Source organism: Oryzias melastigma, linkage group LG19, assembly GCF_002922805.2.
Source record: "Oryzias melastigma strain HK-1 linkage group LG19, ASM292280v2, whole genome shotgun sequence".
Taxonomy (NCBI): domain Eukaryota; kingdom Metazoa; phylum Chordata; class Actinopteri; order Beloniformes; family Adrianichthyidae; genus Oryzias; species Oryzias melastigma.
Genome location: NC_050530.1, coordinates 12,123,392 through 12,138,405, shown reverse-complemented (window position 1 = coordinate 12,138,405; position 15,014 = coordinate 12,123,392). Strand labels below are relative to the sequence as shown.

General features: G+C 37.0%; 1 protein-coding gene across 1 annotated transcript in view; it reads left to right on the top strand.

Annotated features, from left to right (window-relative positions):
• LOC112154533 (poly(ADP-ribose) glycohydrolase) overlaps positions 1–1,933 on the top strand; it is a 17,891-nt gene extending 15,958 nt beyond the window's left edge. The window contains exons 16-17 of the mRNA XM_024285544.2: positions 520–648; positions 1,218–1,933. Coding sequence (XP_024141312.1) covers positions 520–648; positions 1,218–1,378 — 290 coding nt within the window. The 3' untranslated portion in view covers positions 1,379–1,933. The remainder of the gene's footprint in view (positions 1–519; positions 649–1,217) is intronic.
• Positions 1,934–15,014: the final 13,081 nt, after the last annotated feature.

Genomic DNA, 15,014 nt, shown 5'->3' with positions numbered 1-15,014 from the left:
TTTTTTTTTTTTTTTTTTTTTATTTAATTGCAGCAACTTATTTTCAGAAGGCTGGGTATGAAAGAAAAGCTGCTGAAATGTTTAAATATTCTCCTTTTTTAAAGATTTGGTTCAGTTCTGCTCATTACCTTAGCAATAACTCTAATTAATCAGCAGACATATTTTCAATCTCGTCAAATATTTACAGCTCTCCAGTGCCAGTCCAGGCTTTCCTTTGTAACTGATCCAGACTTCTCTGTGGGGGTGAGACCTATTCCCCTCGTTATGTACATTTTATTGTGTAGGTTACAGCGGCTGCTGGGCTCCAATTTTACGAAAACTTCAGCCTCTGAATGACTTTAAGATGCTTGTTTTCTTTTAATTCTATTTAATTATAACGAGGGGCGTTAATGTCTGGCATAACTAACTCGATCTTTTCCTGTCCAAAATTTCCTATTTTGTGTTTCTTCTCTCACTGCAGTGAGGCATATTGTGAGCCGCTCTCACTGGAGTACTTTAACGCTCCTTCTTTCCATCTAGCTCTCCTCCAGATGCTGGCAGCTGCTGAGGCGGGCCGGGATGTAGCTTATTTCACCTTTGGTGACAGTCGGCTCATGACAGATGTCAACAAGATGCACTCTTTTCTCACTCGGAGGAACATCAGAGTTGGTAAAATAAACTCACTCTGTCCTCTTCTTATTTCTTTAAAGATCTACTCCAAAGAAAATCCTGTATTTTTGTCATGATTGAGGACATGTATAAAGAAAATTAAGCTTAAAATTACATTTCTGAGTATTTCTTTATTCAAATTATTGTGAGCGGACGAAAAAGTTTTAAAAAGATTAAAACTGTACAGTATAGCTCCAATATGGCTCACTATTTTTGTTACACCAGTAATGTTGGGAGTGTGAGGGGCTGTGAGGTAGCAGGAGTGTAGATGTTTTGATGGGAAGTGGGGGCAGGCTTACTCCATGTTAACAGTCCCACCCACAACTCTGAGGCAAATTTCAAACAAACTCCTCCCACTTTTCAGAAACTATGTCCTAGAAAACGGCGTAGGTCTTTGGATTTTGGCTAAAAACTGTATAATCGTAATTCAAAGAACACTGGGAACATTTTTGAAATAGATCAAAAGATGATTGAACTTTTTGTATTTTTTTTTATTTTTTATAAATTAATAAAAGGATTCTATAAAGCAATGGTATAGCTGAGCTTATAACACCTTATGTCCGTCACAGGGGAAGTGTATGACCTACTGGGCCAGTACTACAGCTCAGAGTGTAAGAGCTGCCCGAGTCGGCGCCCCGGCGTCAGCCTCTACGACTTCATCTACCAGCAGGTCGGCTTCTCGTCTCCACCTGATGACTCCAGCCAAGTTCCACCAGACAGCATGTACTGATGAGTATTCATTAGGGCCGTGCAGCTGCTGAGTCATCACTCCTCCAGAAATGAAAGTCTTATTATACTGCCTTAAGGGTAATTTATGAATATTTTTAGAATGATAAAATGGTGCTTTGATCGCTTAGTACGATTTAATGTATTATTTTTGTAAAACAAACATCTCAACTGGCTAAAATGGATAAAGTGACCTTCTATGTGTTTAATTTGCTGAATGAATGCAGTTAATGCAAATATAAGGACATTTAGAAATAAGTCTTAGTTTGTTGTTTTGCTTTTCTTTTTCTTTTTTCTTCAAGACACAACATAGTCATTGGAGAAGGTTGAATTGAGTAATGTAGATGGAAAAAGGTAGAAAATGTTGATTGAAAAGAAAAAAAAAATCTAAAAAACATTTTTTTGTGAAATAATTTCTTATCTTGTACATTACTCATTTTAGGATTATAGTTAGTGATTGAAATTTTCATTAAAAAGTTCGATTTGTTTGTGAATCTTTGTCATTTCTTTGACATTTTGCTTTCCCTTAAAAATAAAACAAGTTTTAATTTGTAGTTTACATAGCCTACTGCATTTATTTATCAAATACCTTCGATGAATCATCGCTTTACGTCTCATGAATGTAACAGACAGAATGAGTTTCTCTGCTGCATTTTAATTTCTCTTTGCCAGCTATTGCTTCACTCTTTTACTAGCAGTTTAATAAGGTCACACCCTTCATATCAACTGTAAAGGACACTTAGTTAAAGATTGGATCCTGGAACATCCTTTCAGGAAGCCAGTCTGCAATGTGATTTCTATGATTCTACTTTTAGGAAGACTCCACAATTGTTAAATTAATTTATAAATAACCTGCAATGCTAGGTTATACGGTAAATGAGAGAAAACCTATGGCTCATATTGTGATTTTTTTTTATATTCATGTATATTCATGTGCTACAAAAAGGCTCCCCAATTACGAATGATTTGATTGGTTAAAAAAACTGTTTTCTGCACTGAATGGGCTCTTAGGAGCATGTATGTGAATGACAAAGTTGTAGATGTGAGAGTCTGGAGCTGTTTGTCTTCACTGAATCAGGGCCTGATGAAGGGAGTCTCTTTGTGGCTTGCTGAGTTCAAAATAAACCTTTGGTGGCATCTCTCCGAAGGGGATCCACCACAGACACACACAGGAGGATCCCACTGAACTGATCCCTCCACAGGGGGCGTCATGGGGGGTTTTGACCTTTAGGCGACTGTCTGCCATAAAATCAAGAAGATGCAGTCACTCGTTTTCAAACATGAACTTCATGTAGAAGTTGGATGATTGGTTTTATAAGGTTTGATCTGCTATAAATGTGTTTATATTACTAAAGGCACATCATCTCCAGCTTTGTCTAAAGGAGTTTATGCATCATCTCCAAACTCCAGTACCTCCCAGTGAAGTTCATTCACCAAACCCTCGATTTGTACTGTGTTGATGCTTAAATGTAAGACTTTAGATTTTCAAGGGAAAAAAAATGTGGAAGGACAAAGCCAAAAACACTGTAAAAAATATAAATGTTCATAATAATGCATGGGAAGCTTAATGTAAAACTGACTTTCATGAGTTGCCATTTTTTTTACATCTCTTGGAGATGAACAGAGTATTACGGTTAAACGTATAATAATTTGGCACAATTTACATGTAAGGAACACTGATTTGGAAACTTTTATTTGCCTTGTAATTTTTATGTGCAGGAAAGCAGTTTTAAAGGCAGACTTATAGTGATCTACGATGGAAATGAAACTGTTGATGTGGCGGGTTGCACGCAGAAATCACTGTGATGCCACAATGCTAAATCAGACGATAAGTCATGTGCACAAGGCATAAAGATAAATCAGCTATACCATTAAACTAGATCCCTGAAACCCTCTTAGATGTAGACTCTTGGGTTTAGTCTTAAGAGGATGTGTTTTAAGCAAAAATGTTATTAACTATGAGGGTACTCTGTTATGAGTTATGAGCTAAATCCACATAAAGATCATATGAAGATGGAAAATTGCTCCAAATTAATTTAATCTAAGTACAATTTGTCCCTTGACTAAAACTCCCTGTTGTGTCCAGGTGGGTAAAGTGCTTTTTGGGCATTTGTTGTCACTTTAAAGTGGTTCTTGGTTGCATTTAAGTCTATTTTTTCCTATTTTATAAAAATATGTGTGTAAAAATTGTAGCTGACTTTCAAAAATGATCTTGAGGCATGACTGGTCTTTGGGAATACAGCAGATTTACAAATTATTTTCATCATAGAACATTATTCATGTGCCTATATGATGTAAACACCATTTATATTAGAAGAGCTGATTGATGCCAAAATGTTATTTTATATTAGATCTCAAAAAAGGGCTAATCTAGATCTAAAACGATGAATTTCTGGTCATCAGCAGACCTAATGTGTTTTTATAGGACTTCTCTCGAGGTGACTTTACAGTATCGCGAACAGATCTTTGCAGAAGACACATGCTTAAAGTTTAAAATTACATTTTACTAATCAGAGCGGATTGCGCTGAGGTGATTAGGCTCCTGGCCAACTCCCATTAATCTGTAAACTGATATCCTCAAAGAGACTTATTAAAAGCTGTTCTGGCAAAAGCTCTACCACAGGTGCATCTTGTAGCAGCTGCTTTGTTGGAGCACAATTCTGTTGAGTTTCAAGTTCACAAGAAAATTCTTTGTTTTTTCTTATTCCTTGTAAGATAAAAGCTAAAAATGTTCTGTTTTTGGAGACCTCTTATTCTGCTTTTTATGTCATCAAAATCTTTACATTTTTATTTGGTTAAACAGAATTGCGATTCACAGATATACTTTTTTTTAATTTATGACCTGTTTTATGGATTCCTTTGTGCCATTTTTTTAGTGGCCACACAGCCAATTGATGTTAATTATTTCTATCCTCCAGCTCCACCCATGCTGAGACGGTTCCTCCACCAAAGGCGGTTCCTCTATACCTTTCTAGAAACCTGCTTGCCTTGTGTTTTGTTTGGGTTGAACAGCCCGCAGTCAGAATTAGTCTTTGTGAACAGTAAAAGGAAGAGAAGGCAGCGTATAAATCTGTGACCAAAGCAATTATTTATTAGTGGCAGCTCTCTGTGGCCAGTTTAGCTCAAATGTTTCCTCCGTGATTGATCCAAAAGAAAAATCCATTTTACGTGAAATCTGTGGCTTTTAACCAAACTGACTGTCTCGCTCCGTAAGGTCAAGGATTGAGAGAGTGAAGTTATTTCTGCTTCCAGTGTTATTAAATTGCCTATCTATCATTGAGGGCCCAGTGATTGATACCGTCTCAGCTGGAATGAAGGATGAAGGAAGACTGTCTCTGACCGCATGCATCAGACCCAATGTATCGACGATACACTGTTTTAAAAAAACTAAAAACGTTTCAGCATCCATGTGCTCGTTTCCCAAAAAATATGCTTGAACTTGGAGAATACTTTTTTTGTTGCCATTTAGGGTTAGGCATTTTTTATTTCTATTTAACAGTTTGCTCTTTTCAAATGACAACAAAAGGTCAATATTCTTAAATGACAAAGCACCTTCAAAACATTTGCCTAAAAATGTTTGTAAAGGAAACAGATCATCTATACATTTTCCAAATCCACTGAATCCCCTTTGGGGTTGTGGGGTTGCTGGAGCCTATCCCAGCTGGGTACGTTCTGGATAGGTTGCCAGTTTATTCCATAGCCACACAAACACATTCACAGTAGAGACTATTTAGTTTAATTCATTATCATAAAAAAGTAGTTTTTTGACGGTGGGATGAAGCCTGGAGAATCTGAATCTGAGTGTTGACCATTACACCACCACGTCACCTAAGGGAACAAACATGCTACTCTTTTTTTGCTTGTCTTTAAACACGTATCAATTTCTTCTGCCCAGGAATTGATTTTCTTTGACATGTTATGGTAAGACAGTCTCATAAAACGAGAATCTTGGAGTCAAACTGCAAAGACAACTGTCTTGTCTGTCACAGGTGTGTGTTCTCTTCGTGCAGCTTAGTGTGGAAGATCTGCCCTATTTGGTGCCCCAACTCTACTCAATTACAGTATTTATTTGGATTGTGCATCTGATGAGACCAGACAATATTCTTATTTAACCTTTAGATTCATGTTTCCATTCATTTTCTTTAAATAAGTGGCCACTGACTCTATGAAAATGTTTTTGATCTAACAAAATATGTCCTTTTTTTTTAGAAGTAACCAAAGTTTTTGATTATCCTTAACCCATAAGAACCCATGGTGACATAACAGAAAAATATCAGAAACCTGTTGTGTGATCAACTTTGTTTGTGGTATTTTCAACATGTTTTTATTTGTAAAGAAAAAAAAGGTCTGGGTTCTTATGTGTTAAAGTGATTGTGCACCTTTTATGATTATTGACATCATAAACCACCATGATTAGGTTTTTTTGAGGGCTTGTACTTTAAAGTGGCATATAAGTTGACAATAATGTTTTCACAAGGGCAGCCAACTTGTTTGCTTTTTTTTTCTTCATGTGGTTTTTCCAATTTTTTGTTGTCTTTGTTTTTCAGTTTCTGTACATTTTATTGATTGAATTATAAAGAAACCAAAAGAACTGTTGAAGGACCTACAAGTTGAATTATGTAAAACAGGAGTAAAAATACACACATAAAAACCTAAAAATATTTGAAAATACCAATCACTTGTATTCAAATATTGCTAAAAAAAAAAGTAAAATATTACGTTTTGTTGATACCGAGCTTCTCGTCAATAAGACATAAATTGATATTAGTGGGCTGAACACAGGCAATACTAAAGATATGTTTTCTTAGCGAAGTTGTATTTACTGACAATTCTGTCAAATGCAGTTTTTAGTCAAAGTTAGACTTGTCCTATTTGATGATTCCCTGAGTTCAATCAATGTGCACAGTCAACTAAGTAGAAAATGTTTGTTTAGTAATAAATGTTTAAAAAAAGTATTTTTGATCAAAGAAAACATTTAACCAATTTGATTTTCAAATCTTATTGTAGGGTGGCTTTTTCCCTGTTATTTTTGAGTTGTCTTTGCTTTGTACCTTTAAAAGACACATATCAGCTCTGTGGATCATTCAACAACACATGTATTATTAGAGTCTCACAACATGGAGTCAAACTTTAATAGGCAGTCTTTGTAATTTCCTCTGTAGTCATTTCAGCCATCTGTCACTGAAAATATTGAACATAGATGCATAAATCTATGTTAAGTTTACAACCAAGGATGCAGAGACATAAAAAAACAAGCTTATGATCATGAAATAACTGTTTTTCTATAACCACGAGACAATTAAAATACAAAGGGTCAATTTTTGCAACTTTTGGTCACAGAAAAACTACCAAATCCTTATTTTCCTATTGTTTCTGGAATAGGAAATCCTACTGTGTTCATGCAAACTGCACAATCTATCATATGTAACATTTAGAGTGTATAGCCTGAGCTTTAGTGCTCACAACTTGGGAGTGGAAGCTTCGTTGTGTTTAGTACAATATTTGCAGTTGAAGAAAGAAAAGTTTTTCCCACTACGTTTGCAAAAACTAGTCCTAAAAAAGCATTAATTTAAAGTCTGATCGCTGATTTGGATTCACTATAATAGAACTCATAAATGCTAATGTTCATTTTGTGCATCAGAGCCAAAGTGGTTTATTTTCTGAGTTTATCAGCTTAGTTTATCTATCTTAGACCTTTAATTGCACACTTGTTGCTTATCTCCCAAAGGATGAGTGTAAATCCATCTGCTCCACGTCAAGCCACAGCCAGAAATACTCAAAAAAGTGTTTTGTTTCCTTAAGACATCATTTAAAATGCAGCTAAAAGTTTATGGGAAATGTGAAGCGTCTTTTAGTTTTTTTATGACATTTTATATAAAAAAAGTACTTTTAATACTCCTGGAAGGGCTAATGTATGCATGCATGCATGGATCCTGTTGCCTCACCAAGCAGATGTCTCCATCTGAGACAGATGTTTCCCAAACATTTCAAAGAAGACATTTTACTGCTTGTTGGCCTTGATCATTTTCCGGATGTGATTAGGATTTTTAACATCCGTACATGGTACCAGTGGTTAAGAAGGTGGAAAATTGCGTAAAATATGTTGCAGCATCTTTAAGTTTTTGGGAAAATTCTGCAAAAATATAAGTTAAATAACAGTTAGTGGACTATAAGAATCTTGTGTGGAACATATTTGGTTTAAACTTCTTGCCCACATGTGATGTAGATGACAGGGAAGTGTGTGGAATAAAACAATATGAGGGATGCGAGTGTCTCTCACATGTTGGCTGTATGAAAGTGTGAGTGTGTATGGAGGGAAGGGGGCTGTCTTCATGTCTGGCTTTTCACCGCAGCATCTACAGAAGAGACCTCCGGGTTCTGCTGTGTGCTGGCTGTAAGAGCCACCACAGAATGGGTGTCTTGGATGTTGAATGGATGAGGCATAGTTTAGTTAGGAATCGAAATTATGGCCTAAATGTATCTTTAAATAGATCTTTCAGTAATAATACCAGGTCTTGCTCAGAATTTCTTCACCAAAAACATGACTTCTTCTAAGCCAATAAGTTCTTGATTAGATATTTTAATTAAGCATCTAATAACTTAATGAATGTAATGTTGATTTCAGCTGTAAATTAGGACAATATTTGCGATAAAATTAGATTTTTCAAACTTTTTGTTTCTTAAATTTTTAATTGTTTCCACTTTGCAGTTGTTGTATTTGTCAGTGTGATGTTGACGTTCTCAAATGCTTTACAGTTTGTCCCTGTGTTGGGGTAATTGCAAGCCGCACAAACAAAAGCCCATCTGATGTGTGCATCTTCGCCGTCTCGCAGCGCGAGCATCCTTGACAAGTGTGGCTGAACGGGCCATAAAGCGCCAGCGCCATCATCTCTCAGCCCCGTTCTCTGTTACATATGAACCCGTGGCCAAAGTGACAGGCTTATTTATGCCGGCACACATGTAGCCAAGATAATACCATCACTCCTTTGCCAAACACAGCTGGTTCACAAACAAATCTTGCTGACAAATTGTAAAGCGTTTAAGGCAAACAGAGAGTCAGTAAATGAAACATCCCCATTCTCTCACTACTCATGTAGTTTAGACGCAGTTGGATAAGGGGATTAGACCCTTTTTTTCTGCTGCTGTTCAATTACTTTAGCACTCATAAAAACTTGATGTTCCGTCTCCAGAGTGAGATATTGGAGCTCTGCTCATTGCAATACGGAAAAGATTTAGCGCAAGCGCTTTTGCTTTGACAAGAGACTCGGCGGAAGTGTTCTCTTTGGCTGCAGATATTGCAGTCCCCATCTGCTCTTTAAGCATGCAGCCGTTATTTCACAGCTCACTTCAGTCGACTCCTCCTTTAGTAGTAAATAAACACAAGTGAACTCTTTGTGGAGAAAATGCATACAGCGACTACTATATAGTGGCTCTTAATTTTTCTATTTCCTCCAGTACCTCTTAGCGGTTGAATTAATTTATTGCCCTGGGAACTCCCTTGTGAACTCTGTTCATGGATCAGAGTGTATGTGTGAGTCCCCTGTGGTGCTGTTTGCATTTTTGCTGCACTGGAAGAACGCACAGAAAAATATAGGTTGATTTCTAATTACAGCTCATGGTAAATGGGTAATCTTACTTTAAAGCCCCTTAAATGTTGAATAATTCAATCAGAGTTTTTAGTTCTGTGTCCAAATATTGTCACGTTAACTAAAGAGTATTCATTTTCCCACAAAAAAATCTTCATCTTTAAGCAAACCATTAAGCACACCTACTCTTTTCCATCTGTTGTGGCTCCGTTTGTTTTTCCTAATGGGTCAATATAACTGGCAGGAGTCGGGAAGCGCGAGCTGCCTCATGGCGTGTGACTTTAGTTGCTGGACTCCTGAGAGTGATGGGGCGACTGGCAGCTGTGGGTTAGAGCGTAAAGCTCAGGAAAGCCTCCGTTCATCGCCTCTCCACCCCGCTGCGTGCTCCACTCCATAGGGACAACACTACTGGGACAAATGGCCGCCTGGGAGTGGAAACGTAAATGAGGCCCACTCATTTTTTTTTCAAATTATCAGTCAACCAAAAATTCTTGCATCTGGTATGGCAGCGAATATGAGAATGGCTTTTTGCTAACTGTGTCTCACATGACTAAGCCACCAAGCTCACATGAATGCAAAGTCATGCTTTTTTATTTGCCCTCGTGACAGCAGAGCCATTTCTGGCCTGGTGGGGCTCCTCAGTTGTCAAGTGCTATAAGAGATCTCTCAGGACTCACGGCCAGCTCGCAAATTTCTCTGCATTACCGGGATGGGTTTCCAAAGAGGGTGCAGCTCTTCTAATGAGTTCTTCCCCGTCCATTTCTTTCCCCCTGTCGCTCTGGATCCATTCGTTTGGGACTCTTATGCAACCAGGGAGCCATGCAGGCACCCAAACGGTTGTTACTTTGATGTAAAGAGAGCGTTAAGTCTCCTCACAGGGAGTTTGCAGATGATTGAGTCTGATCTGGAGATGTCACCCTGGCACAATCGTTCCGTGTCATGTTTTCTCCATTTATCATAGTTCCATGAGTAAAAAAAAACACAAAATGCATTAATTTCTCTTTATTTTGTTCTTGTAAATCAGTAATTTCTGTACTTCCCTTTGGTGCAACACACTGACCCTTTGCTTACTGTTCACCACTCCCTCGCCGGGGCAACTCAAATTAGCCGTGGCTGTTCGATGAAAGCCAAACCCCTGCTGGACTTGTTGCGGGGCCAAAGCATTAATCTTTTCCCGGAGCAGGAGCTATGGCAGCCGCAGACGCACATCCACCAGCTGAGATTTACGCGGCACATCGAAGCAGAGCCTCGCAATCTGGATCCTCTCCACCAAGTCACCTCAAAATTGGTTATTGATCTTCCTCTCCCAAAATGAATCATACGTTGCCAAGATTGTTTCACTACGACGTTTACAGTACTATGGTTATAGCTAATACGCAGTCAATGGATGGATTACAGTTTGGGAACCATGAGAAAACAGCTGCCTGGACGGAAAAGGGAGTAAATTACCTTGAAAATGAAAACGCATCCCGTTGTCATGCCGTATAGCCTCATTACAACCCATCACGGGGGCTGAAGAAGCACTGACAGTCGCTAAAGAGCTTTAGGTTAATAATTTTTCTATGACCGATGCCAAAGAAATAATCATTGTAACTGCAGTCGACCAAATTACTGCAAAATGTTGGAAATTTGTCTAATATTCCTCTTTATTTTTAAAGAATATCTTTATGCCGAAGGCTTCTGTCAAAGCAGATTATCTCCATCTGATTCAAATGAGACCAGCTCTGTGGACGTCCTTCCTTTCTTCTCCTGCCATATAATATATTGTAGCATATCATTTAATGGGTCCTCACTATTCGCCCAATTAGGCTCCAAGATGGTGTGTAAGTGTAACTCCTGCCCTGGGAGCAGTTTGCTCATAAATGCCAGATTGGCCATTAGAAGAATATGTGTGAGCGAAAACAGACAGGTAAGATATAAAACCGAGCTTAATTGAAAGATTGTGAAGAAGGCGGCCGTTATCTTTTTTTTGGTTTTCATCTTAAATGTCAATATCTGAAACGGAAGATAATGGGACATTTCTTGGTCTTTAATTTTAGTGAGATATTCGTATTTTTAAAGATGTCTGTATTATTGCTATTAATGGTAAAGTTTTTTGTTAAAGACAGTTATGACTATTTCAATGTGACCACTTAGTGCTATTATTTAAAGACGCACTCCTATGAAAACTGTTAACATGTTCTTGTTGCGTTTTTCTCATGATGGAGGACATGTATAATAAATAAAATAAGATTAAAGTTGTATATTTATGCAAATCCTAGTGAATCCTGACTCAGGTTTTTTTAGGAGTTTTTCCTTACTGGGAGGGAGGGTATAAGGGCAGGGATAACCAGTTTTATTTAGTCTTAGTGTTTAACTATTGTTCATATTTTGAAGCCCAATGAGGCAATTTTCTTTGTGATTTTGGGCTATACTAATAAAATTGAATTGAATTGAGTAAGGAGCAGACAAAAAATGCTTTTTGATAAACCCTGTTGCAGTGGCGTAGGTGCTAAAGTTGGAGGGCCACAAGATCCTTGCTCTGCTCCATTCTGATGCATTCACTTGCAGACAAATAGATCCACGTACGTCTTTGTTCTCCTAATCTGAGCTGAAATCTGGCTCTAAACTGTATGTTTTAATAGGTCAGATACTGTCCGTCATTTTTGCTGCACCGTTAATGTTTTAAGGGATGATGGGAAATGAGTGCAGGCTCACTCCACACCAACAGTCCCGCCCACAACTCAGACGCTGTTAATTTCTGATGCCCCTCTGCAGAAACTATGTCCTAGAAAACAACACAATTATAATTAAAAGACCACTGGAAATGTTTTAGAATAAATCCAAATATGATTGAAGCTAGACTTAGCAGTAAAATCTGTCCAAGGTATTACTTATATAAATGTTGCCAGAATTTCTCAGGATCATATAGAACCAACTGACTTAACTACATAAGCTCACATTTGTTTCCATAGAACATTTGAATCAAAATTCAACTACATTTTACATGTTTTTGGTCTGTGGAAGAAAACTAGGAATTAAAAACTGAATTAAACTTAACACTCCAAAAACAAAAAAGGAAAAATAACAAATGGGTGGCCGAAGGAAGAACAGTTAAAAAGAAAAATCTCAGCATGACACCTCTATGATTACTGAGGAGGAAGTGAAAACCCAAGGGAAACATAGGATCACTACGGAGGAAAAAAAACACATTAAACGCATGCACCAGCAACAACAAGCAAAATCCCGGACAAGCCCCCAGTTACTGCGAACCAAAACCAAGTTCATAACACACACATCTGGACCAACTGCAGCAAAGTAACCAAACGTAAGGATACAGAAAATTATATTTTTACTCGTTTAACTAGACAACTGTTCCCCTCTCTCGCATAATTTCTTCTTCCACTTTATGTCACCTTCTCCTGACAATCAGCTGTCCGGGTGACAGCCCTTCAATCAGTTGATCCTCTCCAGCTGTTCCACCCCCTCAGCTGGTTGAGTCAATTAAGATGAAATGAAAAGAAAAATAAATAGAAGGAAACACAACTAGAAGTCCACAACTTACAACTGACCTTTAAATTGTTTTATTGTATTATTCTATTTTAATCTGTTCCCTCTGTTAAATGATAATCATCAATGACTTAGCAAACTACTTAAATAAAAGTTTAGGGCATCTCTAACTTTAAGAAAGAAATCAAAGTTTCATTTGCTATCTTTAACTGTCTGTCTTCCATGGACCTCTTTGGTCCTCTCATCATTAGATGAAGCAGAAACATCCTCAGTGGTCCTGTATTTCTCTCACTCTGGCAGGCTCATGAGCAATAACAATGGGGTTGAGATGGACACGTCTGCTTCTCCAGTCGATAGCAGCCAGCATGTAGGGCTCTGACTCTCTCTGCAGCATGGCAGACGCTTATTAGTGGTAATTTTCTCGCATCATCCATCACCAGGTGGGCTTCCTCCATTGATCTCAATGCCAAGTCTTGTCACAAGCTGCTTCTCACGCAGTGAGGGCACTGATCTCTGCTGGCTATGGCAGTCAATGACCTAGCTTGATGTTCTGTCAATGTAGTCATGACTGGGCTGCCAGAATTAGACCTGTGAGGTGACTTGCACAGCAGTGCACAAGTCAAGTGCTGTCCAAGTCACTTATTGCACATGTTGCTCTTGAATTCAGCTTGGATGTATCAGTACCTCAAATGTGTATTTGTTTACTCAATGAGATACTTTGCTTTGGTTTGAATCCTTATTCATGCTTTAATTTATCTTTAAACTTTTTATGCACCATAGATCGTATTTGAAACACACAGAACTAGTATTTTATTAGATCAATTCATGTATTCCTTAAGGTGTTAACTATTTTTTTGTTCGTTTTTATATACAATATAATTTTGGTTCAAATATGACCATTTAAAAAAATGAAAATGCATTTGTTGGTATAATTTTTGCTCTACATACATCATGATCTTGAAAATAAGAAATGTTGAATGCAGAACTTATGGTAATGTATTTTCCTGGCAGCTGTTTTGCCTCTGAGACCGCACTGTGATGTGCTATCAATGGAATTTTAATTTAAATAATATTTATGCAAAAATATCTTCAACCCATACGAAGAACACATGCAACTCCCTTGTGTCTTGTTTAGGCAACATCTATTTCAGGGTTTTTCTTGTTTCTGTCATCCAAATATAACTAAAGAAATGACATAATTGAATGTTTTGGTCTGTTTACTCTTGATTAACCTGTTCATGCAGCTTAACTAATTATTTAAAATAAACAGATTTTATCAAATGATAGTAAAATGAAGCTATTTGCTTGGAGGACGATGAGGAACTGGTTTAAACAGACGACAAATGGATCCTATTAAAAGCAGCTGACTGAACCGGTACTTTTTGAGACAGATATTGAAGATTGTCTTTGACTAAAACTTCTTTATTTATGGCTACAAACAGTAGTACTGTAATATTTAGTTTCTATAACTATAGTTTCTCTTCTTGTTCTTTCCTGCAATGAAACATCTTTATTCTCTCCCTATCAGTTTATGAATCAATATTAAAGTTTCTGTTTTAGATTCTAACACTTCAAATTCTTAAAGACCCTATTAAACATCTGAGTTTCTTGACCTAAACTTCAAACTAATCCCTGAAATCTTCAGAGACGTGGTCTTTGTGGTGTCCGTGGATTTGTTTCAAAGTGCATGAAGATCTGTCTTTTCCTCAGCTGCTCTTTTTATTGATCCAGGGAAGGATTGCAGTATAAATTATTTCAGACACACTTTTGACTAATTGTGTAAGTTGTGCTTTTGATTTTGTGTCATTTTTTACTTTGATTTGTAGTTTTCCAATGTTAGGGACTTTGTGTCTTTGTGCATTAAGAATAAACTTTACATACTTGTAAACCTGAAAAACTAAAGGTCTTCAATGTAAATGGTGTCATTTTTTCTCGTAGGATTCTTTCCCAATGCTCAAGGGCATTTCTGCCGTCTACTTGCATCGAGTAAATTGAATATTCTGAAAAATATTTTAGTATTTTACAGTATAAGCAGTTTCCTGTTGTGATACTTTTTAAAGCTAATTTACTTAAAGCACAATCTACAATTAAAACATTTCCCAGCTGATTTATGATGTTTTATGTCTGTATTAAATTATATAATTTTTGCTTCATACATTTAGCAGGAGCAACAGTGACACTTCCAAGCAATAATTTAAATGCCAAACAAATTATTGTAAGCAAATGTCCACATGACCCGTTTTATTAGTGTTTTGTCCTCTCACCTCTCAGATCCAGCTGTTTTCAGCCTCTTTAAGTTTTTAAAACGATGCTGCAAAAATATAATAAAAATTATGACAGCATTATTGGAGTAATCTTTTAAATATTTAGCATTTTTTCAAAGCATTTGAACCTTTCATTTTGTTTAGGCTGTAAGGTAAATACACATACAAAGGAAACGGAGCAGCAGAATATTTGTGAAGTTAATTTGTGATTGTTTCATGTATATAATTACAGTAAAAAAAAAAATACAGAAATCTTTTATGTTATTAATCTTTAATAAAAAAAATGACTCACTCGACAATA